Source organism: Garra rufa, chromosome 8 (assembly GCF_049309525.1).
Source record: "Garra rufa chromosome 8, GarRuf1.0, whole genome shotgun sequence".
NCBI lineage: Eukaryota > Metazoa > Chordata > Actinopteri > Cypriniformes > Cyprinidae > Garra > Garra rufa.
The window spans coordinates 37,257,856-37,281,087 of NC_133368.1; the positions used below are offsets into that span (position 1 = coordinate 37,257,856).

At 38.0% G+C, this 23,232-nt stretch overlaps 1 protein-coding gene across 1 annotated transcript in view; it reads left to right on the forward strand.

Moving 5' to 3' along the window:
• The first annotated feature begins 6,800 nt into the window (after positions 1–6,800).
• Positions 6,801–23,232, forward strand: part of caska (calcium/calmodulin-dependent serine protein kinase a) — a 201,281-nt gene continuing 184,849 nt past the window's right edge. Inside the window, exon 1 of the mRNA XM_073845095.1 lies at positions 6,801–7,433. Coding sequence (XP_073701196.1) covers positions 7,375–7,433 — 59 coding nt within the window. The 5' untranslated portion in view covers positions 6,801–7,374. The remainder of the gene's footprint in view (positions 7,434–23,232) is intronic.

Sequence of the window (23,232 nt, forward strand, 5' to 3'; positions counted from 1 at the left end):
GTGTAGTGTATGATGGCCAGTTTACCTCTGTCACTGTTTACAAAGTCGGTAAGTGTATGATGCCTATTGTTTAAAAATCTGTTCTGATTTTAAAAGTTGTCTAGTGTATTCCAGCCTTAACCATTTTGCAGCTCTATTGGAGAGTACCACAATGCAGACACTGATGTCACATGGATAATTTTGTCGATTTTATCGCCATGAGGGTGAGTAATTAATGACAGATTTTCATTTTTTGGTGAACTATCCCTTTAAGGTAGTCAGATGTTGCAGGCGCAGATTTCAGACATATTCTTTCCCTGATGCTTTCTAATATTAGACACTTAAGTTAAGGCTGTAAGGGTAAAAAAGATTAGAGAATGATGATGAGCACTGTGTTTCTCCCCAAGTTCATTTGCCTAAATGAGAATCAAACATTATTGAGCACATCAGGCACAAGGCTACAGAATTTCCATAGCAAATGATTGTGAGCCATCTCCCATGCAATTAGAAATACTCTGGTTACTAATAATTGTTGCAATGTCTTCATTATACATGCCAGGGGGCATAATGGGTTTTGAGGGTTTGTTTTCCATTTTCTCCCTTCCACCATGTGCAGTGGTCCATCAAAATCAGGTCTGAAAAAACCCAAACGCCTGTCTTTTAAATTGACTATCTCAGTGTTGTTCTTCAGGGCAGCTGAAATTGAGCATATTAAGAAGGTGTGAATTTCCCACAATCCCCTGTCTTTGGAGTCTGGAGCTGGTTTAATCAGATCGTAATGATCTCCTTGAGTGATAGTAGAGAGCAGCACAAAACATACACCTAGGGCACTCCACGGTGTGAAACAATCCCTTGTGGCAATAAAACATTACCAAGGTCTTGCCACTCGCCGCATGATATACAAAGCACCAGAAAAAGAGGTCATCTCTACCTCTGGAGACTAATTTGAGCTTTCTGTATGTGTAGACACGTACAGTTATAAACACCAACACATTTTTTCTGCTATGGTAATTCTAGCTAGACTGACCAAACGTGCCTGTTTTGGAGAGGTGTTCGTGTAATGAGAATTGCTGGCTACATGACCACTTTTGTTGCCATGGTTGGCTGAACATGCTGAAATATGTCAGAGTGGTTTGGGTCTTAATTCAGAGGATCCCATTGTGGAACATGTCTCTGGGGAGGCGTAGCAACAAAAGAGGGGTCAGTAAGTCTTCCCTGTGGCGACTGAGGACCTGTTTTCCCTGTTGATGAATCAAGATCTTATATGCCTCAAAACACTCCTTTTTATATATACAGTGCCTTACGAAAGTATTCATACCCTTCATTTTTTTTCTCGTTTTATGTTGCAGCCTTATGTTAAACTTCTTTAAATAACTTTTTACACACATCAATCTACACAATATACACCATAATAACAAAGCAAAAAAAAAAAAAGATTTGTGACAACTTTGCAAATCTTTAAAACAATAAAACACTGAAATAAGTACATTGCATAAGTATTCATACCCTTAACACTGTACTTAGTTGAGGCACCTTTACAGCCTTTTTGGTACAAGTCTTTTTGGTAAATGAGACAAGCTTTGCACATCTGCATTTGGCAATTATCTGGTATTCTTCTCCTCACTTCTTTACCTTTCAAGTTCTGTCAGTTTGGATGGGGGCTGACAGACATTTTCAGGTTTCTCCTGAAATGTTTGATTGGGTTCAAGCCCAGGCTCTGACTGGACCACTCAAGGACTTTCACAGAGTTGTCACTTGCTGTGTCTTTAGGGTCATTGTCCTGTTGGAAGGTGAACTTTCTGCCCAGTCTGAGGTTCTGAATGCTTTGGACTAGGTTTTCATTAAGGATATACTTCTACTCTGACGAGTCCCTCAGTCCCTGCCACTGAAAAACAGCCCCCACAGCATGAGGCTACTACCTCCATACTTTACTTTTGGGATGCTACTGTGCAGGTGATGAGCAGTGCCGGCTTTCCTCCAAACATGATGCTTGGAATTGAGGTTCATCAGACCAGAAAATCTTGTTTCTTACAATCTGAGAGTTCTTTAGGTGCTTTGCTGCAAAAGTAGGTTTTCATGTGTCTTCACTGAGGAGAGGATTGAGTTTGGCCACACTGCCATAAACCCCAGATCGGTGGAGTGTTGCAGTGATGTTTGTCCTTGTCTAAGTTTCTCCCATCTGCATATATGATCATGGAGCTCAACTAGAGTGACAGTTAGCTTCTTGGTTACCACTCTAACCAAGGACCTTGTCCATCAATTGCTCAGTTTGGCCAGGAGGCCAGCACTAGGAAAAGTCCTAGTTGTTCCAAACTTCTTCCATTATGGATAATGGAGGCTACATGCTTCTGTGAACCTTCAATGCAGCTGAATTTTTTCTGAACTGTTCCTTGGATGTGTGGCTTTACAGGCAGTTTTTTAACCTCAGGACTTGGTTTAGACACGTATATGCATTTTCAGCTGTTATTTTATTAAGATGTGTGTGCCTTTCCAAAACATACCCATTTATTTGAATTTGCCACAGATTAACTCCACTCGAAGTATATTAATATCTACAAGTAATATGAATGCTCCTGAGCTAAATTTCAAGTGCCCCAGAAAAGGGTATGAATACTTATGCAATGGAATTATTTAGGTGTTTTATTTCGAATAAATTAACAATGTTGTTACAATGTTTTTTTTTTTTTTTTTTTTTTTTTTTTTTTTTTTGCTTTGTCATTATGGTGTATGGAGTGTAGACTGATACAATATAACAAAACTAAACATAAAAAAATAAAGGGGTATGAATACTTTTGCAAGGCATTGTACATTGCCATTCAGTACATACAGACACTCTCTATGCAAACAGTGTGGTGAAACGTAATTCCATCAGCAACTCAAATTATGCATTCAGTGGCGGCTAACATTGAAAAATGCTAACCAGCATTGATTTTGGGTCTTTTTATAACATCCGCCTGAATAACTGGCTAAGACTTGTTGAGTTGTGTTTGTCATTGACTGCTGTAACAGATAATTCAATTCAGTGTTCCCTGTGTGTTCCCAATTACAACAATACAATTAGCCTCAAATGTGCCGAACAGAAGACTTGTAGATGAGTTTGCGTTTTTCTCTGCCGATTGCCATGCCAAAGTAACAATTATTAAGTTAACTGCTGCGAAACGACAATCTTTCTACTGACATCTTTGCATGTCAGAAAGTGGCTTTCATCACAAATTGCTGATCATTCACAGTGGATTCCAATGATAATAGTCTAGATTGAATGTGTTCAGCTGTCAGACAGAAAGAACAGAAACGCAGAGAGTAAGAAACAGAAGAACAGTGAGGCAGTTTAATTATAAGGTATGGGCAGTCTTTAGGTGTAAGAGGGTCATATAAATCTCAGCTGGTAGGGAAAAAGTGTTAAATGCAAATAACTATATAATAGTGCATCATCGTTAATATAGCAAAATAAATTGACTTGTCAGTTGGATTTGTCTGCTTCTCTTTCATGCACTCTATGCAAACACAACACATTTGCATATAGTTAAAAACGTTATTTAGAATGCTAATGTGTGTTATTACTAGCCAGATGAGCAATGAAAGACATCTAAATTACTATGACACGTCTAATTCTTTAGACCTTTAATCAGTTCAGTTAAAGGAGCAGTTCAGAAAATTGACTCATCCTCAGGCCATCCAAAATGTAGATGAGTTTGTTACACCATCAGAACAGATTTGGATCCTCTGCAGTAAATTGGTGTTAAAATAAGAAATCCACAAGACTCCAGTCCATCAATTTATGTGAAGTGATAAGCTGCATGTTTGAACTTTAAACGGTTGATTCTGGCAGGTCCATACTTCATAAAAACGCTTCGTCAAAGAAAAAAAGTCCAAAACCCTATTTTCCTTTCGCATCAAAATCCACTGAAATATTTGTTTAGAACTGTTTTAAACTGTTTTGATTTATAAATAGTACTTGATCTGTGCATATTTCTCTCCTGATTCAGACGAGACAACTACATTGAAGTAATATTATGGATAGAGGACTCTAGAGGATTTTAGCTGGAAGCAACTGTAGAGGATTCTTCGGCGAGCAAGTGATGTAATCCTAAATTTCTCCAAATCCTTTTTTTATTTTGCAATAAATGTAAAGTCTGGGTCCTGAATCTAGTTGACAGTATGTTTGTGTTTTATGAGTTTTACGCAAAACAAAAGAGTGATTGAAAATAGAACAAGAGGAGACAGGTCTTGATCTGAGTGTGTGAAGACACAGCTGTTAGAATGCAGATCTTGCCATGCCCTGTGGTGCAAAGTCACTGAGGAGCTCAGACAAAACCAGCCCCTGGCACGCACACAGTGTCACTCTTTTTGCCATTCACCTGCTGCCATTGGCCAGGGAAAGGATATTGAATACACCTGAGAATACCAAATGCCCTCTGTCCATCGCACTCATAGTGCCTGAAACGCATAGTTTGAAAATCAACTGCCTTTTTAGTGTTGCCAAACTGATGTACAACACAAAGTAACAGCCTAAATCAGTGATAATAGTATAACCTGATAGATTTGAGCATTTTAGACTGAAAAATACATGCAGTCAAGTGGTCATTGTGTGTGTGTTTGTTTGTGTGAATTAGTAGTTTCATCTTTAAAATCACTGCAGCTGAGTCAGCTGCCTTTATGCCAACATCAATGAGGCTATGATTCAACTGTTTTTTTAAAGAGTCAGACTATAAATTTACAACGAGAAGTGACTGAATGAATTCTAGACTGAATGAATGGACTCAACGTACAAAATCCAATTAGCTCAAGTGTATCCCACCAATCATCAGCTACAGAAATCAATGCAGTAATTCAAAGGCACTAATGTAAAAAGTGCAGATAAAACCCAGAGCAATGCATTTCAATTTTCCTCCATTGCCAACCAAAAGTCAGCTTCCTTATATTGGACTGCAAATACACCTTGGTATCCTAATATCATTGATATTTATGTAATATTTAACTCTGTATTACAACCATTCATTTTATTTCATTATTTTGTTTTATTTTTTATTTAATGTGGCTATTTAAAAAACAACTAAATGACACATCAGCATAAATAAATACATACATGCATAAATTAATGATTTGATTTAGATTATATATTTCCAATTTATATTTAAATATTATTTTTAATATTAGTCCTGCACTCTAAAAAACGCTGGGTTATTTTTTAACCCAAATGCTGGGTTCCGCCTGCTGGTTCAGTTTATTAGGTTGTTTTTAATATTTTTACCCAGATGCAGGGTAGTTTTTCTGCGCTCTAAAAAATGCTGGGTTATTTTTTTAAACCCAAATGCTGGGTTCAGCTTGTTGGGTAATTTTATTGGCTTATTTTTTATATTTTTACTCAGGTGCTGGGTAGTTTTTCTGTAACTAAGCTGCTGGGTCATTTTTAATGGGTTATTAAATACTGGGTAATTTTTTCTACCTAACCGCTATGTTGAGCCTGTCTCCGACAAAACAACCCAGCTGCTGACTTACATTCAGTGTGCAGGCTTTTTGCGTCCTCAGGAGAGAGCGGTTCTAATCGCCACCAATTTGGTGCAATTCTTCAGTGAAATAAAGGTTTGTATACATTTTATTTCATTTCTAAAGTCTTTACTGTGCTGTGTATTATATTATTTAACGCAACGCAACATACAAGGACGAGATGTCAGTCATCTGCGTCAGCAGCAGTTGTTTGCATGATGGAAATGCCTTTTGCCTTGCATACCAAAAATGTATTTTATTCATTATAATACTAAATTGAATTGAATTTGATGTTAAAATATGTTCTCTAGTTACAGTATTGTTTGTTTATGGGCAGGTTATGGAGTCAGTCACGGCGTCTTTCAGCCATGAGTGAAACACGAGACGACGGTCTGAGGTTCGAAGTTCCCCTGGCAAACAGCAGCCCATCATCAGCTTAGATTTAGCACTATTTCGGTGAAAAGTGATTACAGAAAACAGTTGAATACACTTAAAATACTACTTTTAGATGTTTAAAAAATGCTTGTCAAATGAGTTGTATATGTATATGTGCTTGTATATGTGATATTGTAAACTTTGCTGCACTCACCCAAATAAATTCAATTTGTCTTTGTTTTTTGATTATTGCTGTTGCCTCTATAATTCTGTGTGATTTTTAATTTTCAGACCATTTTAAGCCAGCAATATAAAAATTATTAAACAATAGTTTACTTAAATAAAACACAGCATGTTGGGTAAAAACATTTAACCCAACCAGCTGGGTCAAAATAACTCTGCATGTGTTCTGTCCAATATTTACCCAATGCTGGGTTGCCAAATAAGTGTTGTTTTTAACCCAGAATTTTTTGGGTTGTTTTTAACCCAGCATTTTAGAGTGATCTAAGCTTTAGCAATATTGAATGTACAACAATCATGCCAATAAAGTGCTTTAAATTCGAACTGAAATTTTAGATAAAAATAATTTAGAAAAAAGAAGAAGACTGACTTTTTCAGATACTTTATTATTACGTTAATATAGTGTACATTTTCTATATTGACATATAGCCAAGCTAGTAAATAAAAGGTATCAAAAGCTATTTAATTTGATTAACGCTTCACATCTAGTACCTTACTAACACCGTATTAAGAAACTGTCAATTTGGCTGACAAATTCTGTGACACCTGGTCGTCATTTTGGCTCAAACCGTAGTGCTGGGTTATGCAGGAATTCCGGAATACAAAAGTCCTGCCGGAGCCATTATGGCGTAAGGCAATCCAGTTTCATAACCTTGAGTGGGAGGAGTTTGGGTTTTCTGGAAGCTGGGAGCAGCAGCGCTGGAGTTATGAGGGGGAACTAGAGCAACGGCAGCGACCAAGGGAAAAGCCTCGCGCGTTTCAGTGAAGCCCTGCGCGTGGGTAGAATGAGTAGAATCAACTGAACTGCGCACTTTAATAACAGCCTACATTTTTATCCCAGAAACGCGGTGTGGTTCTTTTTTGGGCTCGAAAGAATCGAGTTAGTTAGTTTAGCCTTTAGACGACTTAAACCACTTGGTTCCGTGAGTTCAACCGCGATTATTTTGGAGTTGTTTTTAACGTTTGAATTACCTCAGCCTCGAGTGGCGGGATTAAAGGGGGCCGGGGGAGAGAGGGAGGAGAAGGTGGGGCAGAGTGAGTCAAACAGACCGAGCGCTCACTACTGTCCGCCCGCTTCAACCGAGCCACCAACGGATTTTTCTTTTTCCTTAAAACAGACAGGAATCAATCATTTTTTGTTTAGCGGAATTTGGAGAGCGACAACGTCGGCTGTCAGCGTTTCTTTTCGCTGCACATTCCAGGTACTCTGAAGTATCTACGCTGTAATCCTCTGATATTTACCATTTGGACGGATTTTTGGGGGGAGTGTAAATTCCCCGGTCTTGTTGGACCATGGCCGACGACGACGTGCTCTTTGAAGATGTTTACGAGCTGTGCGAGGTCATTGGCAAGTAAGTGTCACGGTTTGCTCACTTTTATAATGACACACGGGCGAATGCCCATCTGTAACTCGAGCTGCGTCTTTTGCATTTTGTGTCTAGTGTCAGATGAGCGTCATAGTTGTCACTGCATTTTAGGTTGTTGTGGTGCAGTGCTGCTGTCGAACATATGACAGTTACATTCAGTCGTAACTCTTCAAGAACTGCATGTTGTCTGAAGCAGGAGGAATGGGAGTGGCGTGTGTGAGAGATGAGAGAAGTCTGTACTTTCAGCATTCATGCAGGTAGATGCCATTCACAACTACTGTGTAAGACGGGAGCGATTTTGCATGGCCACATTGGATGATATCTGCAAAGGACTGTGATAAATAAACCGAATCATATTCATTTTTAGGGAGATCTAGATGTCACCTGGCTTTTAGGTGGTATCCAGAAATATTATCATCAGGTTTGTGCTTGCAGTCTTGCTAGTTTGTGGTTATGTTATTGGTCATTGTTAATGGACACTGCATGTCTTTTATGCTAAATGGTCGTTGTTGGATGTCTTTTGAGTTCTGGCTATTATAATGAGTTGTTGAATTTCAATATAAAGCCATAATGACCAAAATGGACATTCATTTTTGACCAGATGTCGTGAGATTTGCTCCTACATTCAGTAGAGATTGACTGATATTGCTTTTTGTATGACAGATTTAATGCAGATTGTTTTTATGTTTCAATGTCTGATCAAATAATATGCAGAACGATTTTAACATTTTAGTTTGACATAATAATTACTAAATAATCATTATACCACAAAAATGTGCATTATGAATATTATTACTATTATAGAATATTATGATATTTATTTATTTATTATTAAAAAAATCTATCTATTATAAATATTCATAAAATAGTTGTTAAATATTCTTAAAATTGTTATTATAGTTGTTTGTCACATTTCATTCTTGTTTTGGTCCATTCAAATAGTTTTGTTTTATAATATTTGTACATATTGTTAAGATCATTTGGTGACATTTATTGTTTGAATCAGTTTTGATAAGTTGATGAAAGTATCAGTCACACCAATTTTAAGTAACATTTAAAAAAACTTTATTTCTTTTATATATATATATATATATATATATATATATATATATATATATATATATATATATATATATATATATATATATAAACAAGTCATAAGGGTATTTTTCAAAAAAATGAGATTCATATACATCATTTGAAAGCTGAATAAATAAGCTTTCCATTTATGTATGGTTTGCCAATGAAAGTCGGACAATATTTGGCTTATACACAACAATTTGAAAATCTGTAATCTGAGGTTGCAAAACAATCTAAATATTGAGAAAATCGCCTTTTAAAGTTGTCCAAATGAAGTTCGTAGCAATGCATATAAGTAATCAAAAATTAAGTTTGGTATATTTACGGTAGAAAATTGACTAAATGTCTTCATGAAACATGGTCTTTACTTAATATCCTAATGATTTTTGCCATAAAAGAAAAATCGATAATTTTGACCCATGCAATGTATTGTTGGCTATTGCTACAAATATACCTGTGCTACTTAAGACTGGTTTTGAGGTCCAGGGTCACATATAATATATATTTTTTAGTGGCACTTGATTGAACCACATTTATGGTACATGTCACATCATTACAAGAGTACTACAGTTGCAGTCAGGCTTAAGCTATAGGGAGCTAACACCATAGAGATTAAAGTTGTTTCTGATTTAATGCTTTGTTAAGCCACATTACGAGTTTGGTGACTTTTTGCTGTGGTGAAGGGCACAGCACATGTATCAGCAGGCCTGCAGTCTTTCATATTAAACTGAAACACAGTTATCTTAGTATTTTAAGGTTGTAGTTCTACTCATGGGACTATTGACTATTGGTGTTTTTAGCTATCTCATATTTTTGTGTTATGTAATCAGCTGTCACTAATGCGCAAGTGCTTGAGTTTTAATGTAAAGACAATAGTGCATGTACATTCAAATAGCATGTAATTAGAGCTCCTAACATGGTATTTCGGTACTCGGAGTTTGTAATTAGAAGCAGTTTGGTACATGTAGCTGTCTCATAATAAGAAAACAACATATAGTTAGTATAAGCACTGCGGTGCATTTGACTCAAACTATGATTAGAGGCACATTATAGAATTTTGGGTCTAAACGTTTTGTGATTTTTGGATTGTTTTCATAACATGTAGATACAAGGAAATATTTACCTCTGCCTTTTTTTAATAAATAAATCATGGAGGAGTTTTGACCTGTAGTACTGTAAGTTTTGTTTACAGTGCCTTTATTTTGTTCTGCCATGGACTGATTCATTTTATTTCTAAATAATGCATACACACAAAATTGAAATCCTTTTTGCCTGTCTCTGAGGCTTGTCACCGTCTGTGATCCACTTTCTTGTTCCGTGGCCACCCCGAGGCCTCATGCTGGTGTTTAGAGGTAAAGAGAAAAGAGGATGCTGTCCATTAAGCCAATACAGTCCCACTGACACTGCTTCTCTCCCTAGGCCAAGTTCTGTGAGCTTAATAAAAGATGTGTGCGTGTGTGTATGTGTTCTGTGTTTATGTCTGTTATTATAAACGCCACAGACTGCTAATATTGCACAGGACAAAGGGTCAGGATAGATGACCGAGCCAGCCTGCAGTGCCATATTTCACTGTTATATTTTGTCTGGCCTCTCGGTCTGTTTGTAAAACACTGAAAGCTGCTAGCCTCCAAGTTGCCATTTATATTGTGTTATTCATAGCAGAACTGACATATTTATGTTTGTTTTTTGTGTTCTCATGTTAAGGACAGATGTTTTGGGGAATAAAAACTGGAAATCTTTTCATTGTTTGAGTTTCGCACAGCCATGGCAGATGGCTTTGCAAACTATTAGGCACGGGCACTAGTAGTATGCCAAAGCGCAGAGCTGGATTGAATTTGGCTCTGAATTGTTACTGGTTATCTACAGTAGTATACTACTTCCAAGTGGTGGGCTTTAAGTTCAGAGTGATTGTGTTGTTTAGGCACTAATGCTTTAGTAGTCTCAGAATGGTGCCAGAGCATCCTAGCAGTCTGATTGAGATTTGCTGATGCATGAAACCGTCATCAAGCAACCTGAACAAGAGTTTCAGGCCACAATGTGCTGCACAGCAGATTTAGCTCTGTTAGACCTGGCAGGGCAGCCTAGCAAAATAAAATTGACCTGTTTAAAGTCTTAAATCCAAAGACTCCCAGAAGTTTACACATCCAAGGTATTTGATATAACATACTTGTCCTCTTCATGCAGCTTTCTTTTGTCCACCAAGAGCCATAGATAACTCCAACATGGTTTCCTGCAGGTTAGTCCCACAGAGCACAAATCAAACCTTCCTCCAGCCCTCATAAAACCCCTAGGATTCTGGATCCTGTTGTGAAAGCACCATAAAACAGCAGTGATTGACCTTCATTTATCCGCACCTGCAGAAGAAAAATGTTGTAATAAAGGCAAGCTCCCTTACGCTTCGCCACAATCCCTCAGAACATGTGTTAACATGTTCATTAACAGCATGCTAAGCATGTTGTCTTTAATAGTGCTTTTTGATGAGCGTGGGAGGGGTGGTAATGAGGTCAGTAAGAGTGTGTCACTGACTTTGATTCGAGGCTGACTGACACACTGACCCATATGAGAGGGGAAGATCACCGAACCGCCTTTCTTTAGCGTCTAGCTTTGAATTAAGGGTTGGGAGTGTGATTAAGTTTGACAGTGTTGTGACTTCCTTCAGCTTTATGTTGTTATGAATTGGGTTTGGCAAGCTGTGCCATAGTGGTTGTGGACAGCAGGTTGTTATTTTAGTAAAGCCATTTTCTCTCAGGTTTAACCAAATATTTCCTTCTTTTAATTTCATTAGGATCCTGCGTAAAATTGAACGTGAATGGAGGTAGTTTCCTCTGCATTTCGTCATATTCCTCCTTCCGGCGCATATTGTTTTGTACCATGTATTTGATTTTAATTTCTTGTGTTTTCATGGACACAGGGCTAGTTTAAAACAGCTTTGTTAATGTAGGCTGTAACCCAAATAGTGTGGTCTAATAAAAAAGGTATTTAGAAGACTCTTAATCACATTTTCAGTTGGTCTGAAGAGTTTGATCATGTATGCTTGGATGTTTTTGGTCAACAGATGTTGGTGGTCTTTTGGAGATCATATGACTTGAAATGCTTTTGGTATCAGTTATATGCATATTAAATTACATATTTTTAGTATCGGCCACCTTGCCTTATTAACAGAAGTAGTAGTTCCTTCTTGTGAGTATTGTGTGATAATTATTCATCTTTATGGAATTAAAGGATAAGTTCACTTATAGAGTAAAACTTTCCTGATAATTCACTCACTCCCATGTCATCTAAGATGCTCATGTCTTTCATCAGTTACAGGATTTTTCTCAATGTAGTGGAGCCAACACGTTGAAGGTCCAAGTCCAAGTTGAAGGTACAGTTTCATTGCAGGCTCTACACCATCCCAGCCAAATAATAACGATTAGTCATTTAAAAAAAAATAGGATATACTTTTTAACCACAAATGCTGGTCTTGCACTAGCTCTGCGATACGCATGCGTGTCTTCACACATTATGTAATCACGTTGGAATGGTCACACACAGTTAGGTCTGTGGTACTTTGGTTCTTTAGTACATTGGTTCAGAAAGGTAGGGTAGGGCAAAAAACTCCACCTTATTTTCTCCTCCAACTTCTAAATCGTTCTACATAATTGTTTTATCTTTTTTCGTAAAGTGCATTTGACTTTTTTTGCACGTATACTTTGTAAACACTAGGTCGGTACTTTTGCCTACGTCACACGTGACCTTTCCAACATGATTACGTAATACATGAGGTCAGGCAGGTGCAAGATGAGCATTTGTGATTCATTTGAAGCTGCATTGAAACAATTTGGAATTTTGGTCCACTATATGGAAATGTTTTCCTCAAAAACCTTAATTTCTTTGCGACTGAATCAGAATGACATGAACATCTTGGATCACATGGGAGTGAGTAAATTATCTGGAAATTTTTATTTTGGAAGTGAACTTATCTTTTAAGTATATTTTTAAATTATTATGTTAGAGTAAATATTATCATAGGAATCACCCATTATTATTAAACATAAATTGTATTGGTGATTACTAGAAAAGTAATTTCGTTCAGCAGTTCTTTTTTCATCTTCAGATCCTGTTTATGTAGTTTGTGAGGTGTACCTGGTTGCAAGTTATTTGTAATAAATTCTCCAGTGTCTCTAAACTGTCCTGATACCAGCAAAGTTGAGCTCTTATCTAGAACGTCATGTTCCCTGTCTCACTGAGAAGACAACTAGCCCTCTTTTCTGTTTAAGAGATGCTGCATAGAGCCAAATGATACTGACAGTCCTTTTCAGGTCACCAACTATGCTACCTTATTAAGGCCAGAAGCAGATGCCGTTTGATTGCTTTTCTCACTGCTTATGGAGTTTAAAGATGCCCCCTGTGGACAAAAAAAACTACGATCCACTTGATTTTGTGACATTTGAGGTAAATGATGGGCAGCAGCGGTGCTAATATTTTTTCCTTCTAGTGAAGGCTGATGGTTTGGCAGTGAGCAGAGGACACAATGTGCTTCCCCTCTTTACCTTCCTCTGCTCAACTGATGGTATTGAGACCGTGAAGTAGGCAGGCAGTGCTCTTCCTTCTCTTCTGCGGACTGCAGGTGCTGCCTATTACTCATTCTCACAAAATACACCATGACCCCATGTGAAAAACACACTCCTCAGCCTGGTCACATTCAGGGCTTATGTGAATGGACAAAACTATGAAAACTCTTCTTGGAAACTTTCTCAGAGTTCCCAGGTTGTAGCTGTTTCAACACATTGGTTATGTTTACATGTATACCGGTAGTCAGAATTTTGCCACTGATCAGAATAAGCAGATTAAAATACTGCATGTCATGACAGACCATTCTAATCTTATTTGCATGCTATTCCTGAAAATTTGCTAAGGAATGAGGTTCATGAGGGGTTCAAGTGCATAGCCTATTGCAGTGGTTCCCAACCACGTTCCTGGAGGCCCCCCAAGTCTGCATGGCTGTTTCTCAATTCCAAGAACGGACATGTGTTTTCATGGAGGCCGGGCTTCCCTGAAAGAAGGAACTCGGAGGACGCGAGAACACAGAACGCGTCTTTGTGAGAGTTGAGATGCACTGTGTTCTTGCTCAACTGACAGTCCCAGCAGGTTATATGGAGTGAGACAGCAGCACGCAATGCACAATAACATCACAAACAAATGCCATAACACTTTAAAAACATTTATTTCATTTTATTCATATTTTTATTTAAAAAAAATTATATTTTCATATAATTTTATAGCTTTTATATTTGTAAAAATGATTAGGCTATGTATAATGTTACATATTCTTTTTAAAATGCCAATAAAAAGTATGACAAGCTTTCTTACTTCAATAAAATTATGCAAAACAAAGCGACAAATGTTTGCTTTCACGAGCCGTCACGTATTTGCATGCTTACAGCGGAAGATTAAAGCTTACAAGCTTCCGTCAGCCCACAGTGCTTCTGGGATTTCTAATGGTTCGATTCTCTCAAGTCGGCATTCAATGCATCCTCGTTTTCAAGAACACATCCGGAAACTTTCATGTGTTCTCTGTACTTGCGTTCTTAAGTATTGGAATTGAACTTCGGCGGTTAACAAGGACGCAAGATCGCATAAGAACGCGTATTGATCAAAAGTACAAAAGCGTACAAAAAGTTAGTTAAAGTTAGTTTCTGGATTTGTCAAAAATGCTTTTTTTTTTTTTTTTTTTTTTTTTTTAAATCTTTGATTTAGATCTTTACAGGCTTGATAAATATTAAGTATTTAATGTTTTTTCATATGTGCTTAAATGCCTTAAAGCGCTTGAACCCCAGTAATCGATGCTTGAAGCTATATATATATATTTCTTTTACTGTTTTCGTATAAGGTCCTTGTTGCATAAAGCTCTAGTTCCTGTGCTCCCTGGAAGTGTTATTTAAGACTATTTCTATTCCACCATGTTTCAGGCCTGTGCTTGAGAGTATTACGTCATCTGTCTGCAGCACTATAACAGGCTTACTTTGGTCAGAATGGTAATGCAGTAAAAGTTTCTAAATTACTGTTTAGTGTGATTTAAAATGGGAGTATTTCCATTTGATGATGATTATAATTAACCAGTATCACATTAACATAATCATAGTTTTCTATTTACAGAACTTTTAACTATATTGCGTGTTGTCACTGATGTAAAAATGTCTTAAGATATAGTTGTTATACAAGGTTTTTCATTTGTTTTTTAGACATCCCTTTGTAATTGTGTCCCTGTGCTCATAACATTTTTTTTCATTGCATTGTTTAATTGGCCTTAGAAAGACCTCATGATCTATATTGTGCGCTTGGCCTTGATATCCTTGATATATCCCTCTTTTATCATAATTTCTCCAACTGATTAGGCAAAGCCCTCCTTATTATATTACTAAAGAGGATATTTCTACCTCACCTGTGAGGCCTGTAGTCTCTCTCTGGGTCTCTGTTGGCTTTAGACTCATTCTTTCCCCCGTCAATCACTGCTGTGTCTACTGCCCCAAAGCAGCTCTCTGATAGACCCCAGCCCTTATCTCAGTCTGGATGCTACACACGACATTTGCCTTATTGACTCTACACAGACAGGCCAAACTGACCCACTGGAGTTGCTGAGGCAGACACTACCATTTTCAGCTTTTCTAAACGTCTTTTCCTTTTTTTTCCCTTTCCCTCTTTCATGGTGGGCCTTTTGAACTGAAGTCATTTCCTGCTGCTTTGCCAAGATACACAGCAGCCTGGGCCGGCAGCTTGAAAACGGCTGGCTTAAATTGAACCATATTTCCTAGGTAACCACTCAGCACTATTTTAGTGCAGCGGTGAGTCAGAAGCAAAGTGAATACAGTAGTCCCTGACCTGAAGTGGTGCTCGCTTTGATCAGGTGTCTCACAATGACAAACCGATGTGAAGCATGTCAACTGCAGGGTATCTATAATGGGAATGGTTCTTTAAGAGGGTAACACTTGATGTTCACACGTTACAAGGAAAGTGAAAGTGTTGTGGCCTTTGTCCTGTAAATGTGTGAATCATATTATTACAGTTACAACAACTTCTCTGTGGACCATGATAAGAGGAAGCACATTAATGCTGTGCACTTTGGCCAGCCACAGGTCAGAGGAAGTTAGCTGTCACAATGTAGTGTTTAATAATAAACCAGCATGATTCAAATCAAACATATATATGAGAAAGATTAAAATGCTAGGTTGTTCATGTAATGTTTCATTCATATAGTGTTCATTTAAGGGATTCATAAAGGACATAAGATTACGCAGGGTGTGCGTTCTTTTATTTTTTTATTGTATTTATTTATTTTACCACCCTTGGTTAGCATGGTAAAATCCCTGCAATGCACGGCCTCTTGATCATGGCTTATTCATAATTACAGAGGCTTTCATGTAGCTTGAATAAAAGCTTTGGGGCGCTGGCATGCGATTGCCATTGTCTTTTGTTAGTGAGCCACCAGCGAGCCCATATGGAGAAGATCCCATCATTCCCCATTACTCCTTTCCCTCTTCCATCTGTCCTTCTGTCTGTCCCTCGTTCATCTCTCTCTCTTTCTCGTCCTCTTTTCCTCCCTTCAGGCCACCTGTCTCACAGTCCCCTCTCTCCCACCCTATATTCCATTTTCGTCATGCCTGCACCTCCCTAAGTGCCACTGGTTCTTGATCATGTGATTTGTGTTGGGTTTGTACCCCAGCCCTATTCGTCTCATCAGTTGTGCGTGGTGTAAGAACACTTTGCTAGCACTTAAACTGGTCGTAGTTATTTCATAGGCTGTTAAACACCAGATGATACAGGAAATGCACAGTTGTATTACGTCTTTCTGACCATAAAAACAGGCTGTACAGTTTCCACCACACTGCATCTGTTAGTGTACAGTGTTTCCTTAAAAAAAGTATAAATATATAAAGAAAGATCCAAATATCAGGATTTATCTGAAATAAAAAGCTTTAACATTATACACTATACCATTCAAAAGCTTGGAGTCAGATTTTTGAAGGATCATGTGACTGGAGTAATGATGCTCCATTTTAAAATTAATACATTTTAAAATATATTCAAATAGAAAACAGTTATTTTAATTAGTAAAAATATTTCAAAATTTTACTGTTTTGTACTTTGGATCAAACAAATGCAGGCTTGGTGAGCAGAAGAGGCTTCCTTAAACAACATTAAAAATCCTACTGTTCAAAAAAATTGCTCTCAAACAGATAACTCTACTTTAAAGTTTGTAAGTTAATATTGCAATGCTTTGTTTTTTCCCCTCCCCTGTGTCCTCTTTTCAAGGAGAGCTTGCTCAGACTTCATGATAATTGTGAAGTACTGATGCCATGTGATGATAAACAGCTCTGTCTGACAATGAAAAATGTGACTTCAGTTCGGTAAAGCGCTGAATAAAATATTCAGTCGGGTAGGGACTGCTTCTCTGAACTCTGAAAGTCAGATAAAGGATGTTTGAACTGACATTATGTTGTGTTACATTGTGTATTTTGTCTTTTCGTGAGTCTGTCAGAATACTGTGACCCACGACTTGTATTTTCCTATGAATATTTGTATAAAAATAACACTACAAAACATTCTGTAATTGTACAGCAATTACAAATACCATTAGCGCCTACAGTGAGACAAGTTGTACTCTTCAGGGAAAATCCCACGGCTTTTTGTTTATGAATGACTTTTTTTTTATAGTCTGTCTGCTGTAACGCATCCATTGGAGCGCTTTGATCACTTTTTTTTTTTGTTACACAATCATGATATTTTTGGGTTGTTTTGACTGATTCACAGACTTGTTAACCCAAGCAAACTCTGGCCACTGTACATTTCTGAATCATGCAGTGAGCAGTGCATTATGAAAACACAGATGTACTTAAATGACTAATTTTGAATACAGTAGTATTATAAATCTTTAACTACAAATTAAAATGGTTAAAATTTATTTCACATATTCTCCTGACTAAGTTGGCTTGTCTGATTCCAGTACAACATTCAACACAGAATAGTGCATTGTGGGAACAGTTTTTCCACTATTGCATCCCCCCACTGTTGTGTAATTTAATGTGCTTCCACAAAATTTACAATTTGCACTTGCTGTCAGGGTTGTTTTCTTGTGTTCAAAGCCAACTTTTATAGCTTTAATAAAAATATTGTCACTGACTGACTGCTGTACGTAAATCAGTCACCCTGGTAAAGAGCTGCCAGGTTAGGAGATGCAATAAAGATGTAAAGAAAGGTCAGAAAACAGTAATCATACTGTTGTCATTCTGATAACCTTGACACGTCCTTGAATTATGCCACAGTTACTTAGGTTTTGTCTTTTATGCATTTGATGTGTTGCAGCCATTGAAGTTTCAATGCATTTAGGCTGTTGTTTTTAACAGACACCTCTATTCAGAGCAAAATGTGATCCGTTCTGATTCTGTGACTACACAAACTCCTGATAAGGGAGGATCCTTGCAAAACCCCAGATAGCGACAGCAAATTGAACCGTTTAATGTGAAAATTGGCAGGCAGTTTTCACACTAAAAGAAAGACTGTAGCAGACCTTGTCTGTCTCACTCAATCAGCACATTTCCTAACACTTCCTAAAACAGTTCTTTAAATAAGCACAGAAACTCCAGGCTTTCCTAAGAGCCCTAAACAAACTCTTTTGCAGTCTCCTTTTATCCTCGCCCCTCTGTTATTAATATGGCTTATTTAGATGTGTATTTATCTATTTATTGTGAAAGTGCCCACAGAAATAACTTTAGATCCTCTTGCGAGAGAGAGTGGACTGAAATTATTTAGCGCTGATCCCCTGGGCACTTGCTTCCTGTCTGGAATAGTGATTCTTCAGGAAAAATGGTCCGTAATCTCCCGCCTTACTATCGCCACAATCAGAGCTGACAGCAGATACTCTAGGACTCACCATCAGCTGACTGATGAATGCTAAGAAAAAAATAGTGGATTTTACATGCCATATGGAAATGGGGATTATTCTCTTAGCTTAAACATTACTCTTTTCTTGAGTAGTTTTTGAGGAGTTTTGTGCCCTCTTCCTTATAAATCACTCAAGCTGATGACTATTAGAGGTGGTATGACTATTGTATTGTAACTTATTTATTATATCATGATAAAGGTGTACACAGATCAGGCATGCCATTATGACCACCTTTCTAATATTGTTTTGGTCCCCCTTTTGCTGCCAAAACTGCCTTGACCCGTCGACCCACTAGAACCCTGAAGGTGTGTTGTAGTATCTGGCATCAAGATGTTAGCAGCAGATCTTTTAAGTCCTGAAAGTTGTGAGGAGGGGCCTTCGTGGATCCCTCAGATGCTCAATTGGGTTGAAATCTGGAGAATTTGCAGGCCAAGTCAACACCTCAAACTCGCTGTTGTGCTTCTCAAACCATTCCTAAACCATTTTTGCTTTGTGGCAGGGCACATTATCCTGCTGAAAGAGGCCACAACCAGGGATGGAAATTAACTTTTTTGTCCACCGGCCAGTGTGTCTGGTGGATTTCAAAATCTACCAGCCACTAAATGTTTTTACTAGCCACTTTATGTTTTTAACCAACAATGTGTAGCTGCATGTGAAAATTAATACTACAAGATCTACTATACTTGAGCAGTTTATTTAATCTCAAGTCTCAATAAAATACTGACATTTTCACAGAATTTTTCTATCATGATACAAAGCTATCTTCACAACTTATAGCCCACATACTATAACAGCCTAGATATTTTATGTAGCCTAATTTGCGCGCATTGGGGAGTCGCTCTCTAAACGCAGGGTATTAAAGTTGCTTTTGAATGCGCGTGCGCATTTTACTTTTGGTTTTGTTTTTACTATAGCGCGAAACTCTCAGCAGTGTAGAGCGTGCATTCTAAAATACAAGAGATTACTTAACAAAACCATTTGGGTGGACACCAACGGGATTTTGAAAAGTGTGTCCCCAGTGGAAATTACGCCCCTGTGTGAGTGAAACTCTGCCGACGAGTTATCATCTGATGTGAATGAATGCCGCGTTGTACAGTATATTGAGGAAGACGCGCCATGAATTGCATCTGACAGAATGTGCGCTGTAGCACGAAATACAATATATTTCTTCAAAAGCAGATTGTAAAGATATTTTAACAGACCTCTTAACGCCTGTGATATATCGCCACATTTTTTTGAAGGTGTGCCTCCTCTAAAAGTGTCCGCCGTCGTCTTCTTCTTCGTGTATTTTAAAGGCAGTTCGCAACCAACGTTAAGGTGCAGTACCGCCTCACGCCGTCCGGTTGAAGTATGTTATTTTTATTTACCTGCCACGGTGGCCGGTGGTTGAAGCGAGTTTACCCGCCACAACACAAAATCACCCGCATTTGGCTGGTGGCAGGTGCTAATTTCCATCCCTGGCCACAACCACCAGGGAATAGCGTTTCTATGGAAGGGTGTACATGGTTTGCAACAGTTCTTAGGTGGTAAGTGTCAAAGTACGCCTAAGAACCCAAGGTTTCCCAGCAGAACATTGCTCAAAGCATCACTTGATGCTCACATGCCCAGTGTTGGTGCTTTCAGCAGTGGACGGGGTCAGCATGGGCACCCTGACTGGTCTGCAAATATGCTGCCCTATGCATATGTAACAAACTATGATGCACTGTATATTCTGACACCTTTCCATCAAAACCGGCGTTAACTTCTTGAGCAATTTGAGCTACGGTTGCTTGTCTGTTGGATCAGACCACATGCGCCAGCCTTCGCTTCCCATGTGCATCAATGAGTCTTGGCTGCCCTTGACTCTGTTCCTTCCTTGGACCACTTTTGACAGATACTGACCACTGCAGCAGACTGGGAACACCCCACAAGAGCTGCAGTTTTAGAGATGCTCTGACCCAGTCGTCTAGCCATCACAATTTGGTCCTTGTCAAACTTACTCAAATCCTTACGCTTGTCCATTTTTCCAACTTTGAGGACAAAATATTCACTAGCTGCCTAATATATCCCACCCACTAACAGGTGCCATGATGAAGAGATAATCAGTGTTATTTACTTCACCTGTCAGTGGTCATAATTTTTCTGCCTGATCGGTGTACATCACTAATTCACAATATACAGTTGAGGTCAAAAGTTTACATCCCCCTTTCAGAATCTGCAAAATATAATTATTTTACCAAAATAATGCATGATGCAAAATACATGTTCTTGTTTATGTAATACTGAGGGGGTGGAAACTTTTTGAATTTAATGTTCAGGGTAAATGTAATTTATTTTGTCTTTTGGGAAATATGTAACTATCTTCTATAGCTTCTGAATGGCAGTACTAAATGAAAAAATACGATATTTAGGCAAAATAAGAAAAATGTACACACCTCCATTCTGTTCAAAAGTTTTCACCCCCGGGTCCTAATGCATCATTTTTTTTCTTCTGAAGCATCAGTGAGCGTTTGAACCTTCTGTAATAGTTGCATGTGAGTCCCCTCAGTTGTCCTCAGTGTGTCATTGTTGGAAAGTGTTCAAATGCGCAAAAATGCTGGAAAAGCAAGGAATTTGTGGGACCTGAAGGATTTTTCTGAAGAATAGCGGGCAATTTTATATATATATATATATATATATATTAGTGGTGGGCCGTTATCGGCGTTAACGTGCTGCGTTAACGTGAGACTCTTATTGCGCGATAAAAAAAATATCGCCGTTAATCTATTCTCAAATTTGGGTTGGGAGCTGGGTCTAAACTACGCAAGCTATGATGACTTTCACCTTGATAGTTTAACGCGGATGTATACCGAAGACTGTAGTAGAATATGGTCGCGCGTTTAAGTCTCCTCCGCCAAAACACAGACGGGATCGCGTCATCCTCCATTCATAAAAACCGAATCTACTATAGCGCGAAATGCCACGTAAATTCGTCGTTTTTTGGATTCATAAATCAAATGTTGGTCAGTCACTTAATTCAAATCGCGATATGGACTAGTGTATGTGAAAACTGAAATGCAAAAAGACCGTTTTAATATGAATCCGATATGTTCCGTTTGCCTAGCTGTATGTATGCATTGCGGAGACGCGCTTTTACTACACGCATACTGAAACACACGTGACGCTCCCGGTGATTTTTGGCATTTGCATCTCACATGAACAGATAAACTCAATCTCCCAAACTGCTGTGAGTGTCACTTTTACCGTTTCATTTGAGAAAACTAGCATCATATCATACTGTATACACAGAAACTTCTCGGCAACCTGTCAAAATAAAAGTATGGTGTAACATGTAATGGGCTGGGTAGGTGTTGACGTTAAAAAAAACACAATCTAATAGGTAGAAAAAATAATTTCATTGTTAGTTAGTTAGTAAACAAGTACATCTAATTGAACATAATTTATTTTCATCAACAAATTATCATAGAACAGCTTCATGAGCTTTATGATCCATTCTCAAAGACTTTAAGTCATTATTTGGGTAGCACACATATTCTGAATGCCTTCAGCAGAATTCAAATTAGCCATTTTAATCTAGATTAATCTAGATTAATTCCAAAATTTAATCTAGATTAATCTAGATTAAAAAAATTAATCTATGCCCACCCCTAATATATATATATATATATATATATATATTAGGGCTGTCAAAAATAACGCGTTAACGGCGTTAATTATTTTGTTGTTGTTAATTACGTCAAATTTTTTAACGCATTTCACGCATGCGCAGAGTGACCAATTATTTGTCAGGAAAATGGTTGGGGAGCTAGAGGCGAGATGGAGCAAGGTGAGCCTATGGACGGATTCAAATATAAAAAGAAGGATGATGGTACAGTTAACAAGTACAAGCCTGGCCGACAGCCCCTCTGCAACTGGAGTAGCCAAGCTTAGGCCCGGTTCTTCTGGGGTAGACGGTGCTATATAACCTCAAACGAAAGCAAACCAATTGAAGATCTGGCAAACAATCCAGCGTTGTTCATCTCCTGACTAAGTGTAGACGCGATGTAAATAAAAGATTCATTGTGTAGTTTAGAAAGCTTTATTGATTATAACGGAACGTTGTGAGATCTCTATGAACTAAGATTTGTGACGCTTTTAGTGATAATAAAGGGAGCGCGCTTTGCACTTTCCATGCCATAATCCATTCAGAATTTGTATGAAACTTTCGTTTTTCTTATGTTTTGGGAATTAAATCTGCATAGTTATGCTGGGTTCATTCTCGAAAGAGCGGTGACTGACACAGTGACAGAGTGGAGAGTGGAAGATACATAAAGCCGCTTTGCAGGTCATCGAGGCACCAGCTCAATCATTTGCATTTAAAATTATCCGTCATATTTGCTCACAAAGGAAAAAGTAATACACCAAAAAACGTTGCAGTGTTTTTATAAAATAAAGAAAACAAAAATGATGCGCTTTCTGTCGTCTCGTTCTTGAACAGGACGAAAATAACGAAATAAAACAAATCGAAAACAAAAACTTGTTTAATACGTAATCCTTAATGATAAATTTCTCTCTCAAGGCGCGTCCAAAAATGAGATTGCAGGATCTTTGCGACATTGACTCACATTGACTCACATTGAATACACTTTATTAATAAATAATTCAGATATGTCCTCACTCTTTCCCCGACACATTTATTATTTATTTTTGCCGGTATTTTGTGGCAAGTTTCAGCCTACTGCGTGCGATTGAACGCGGATCTCTTCCAGTTGCGCCATCCGAGCCGTTGTCGAAAGTAAAAGCGAAAGTCTCGTGTTGTTTCCA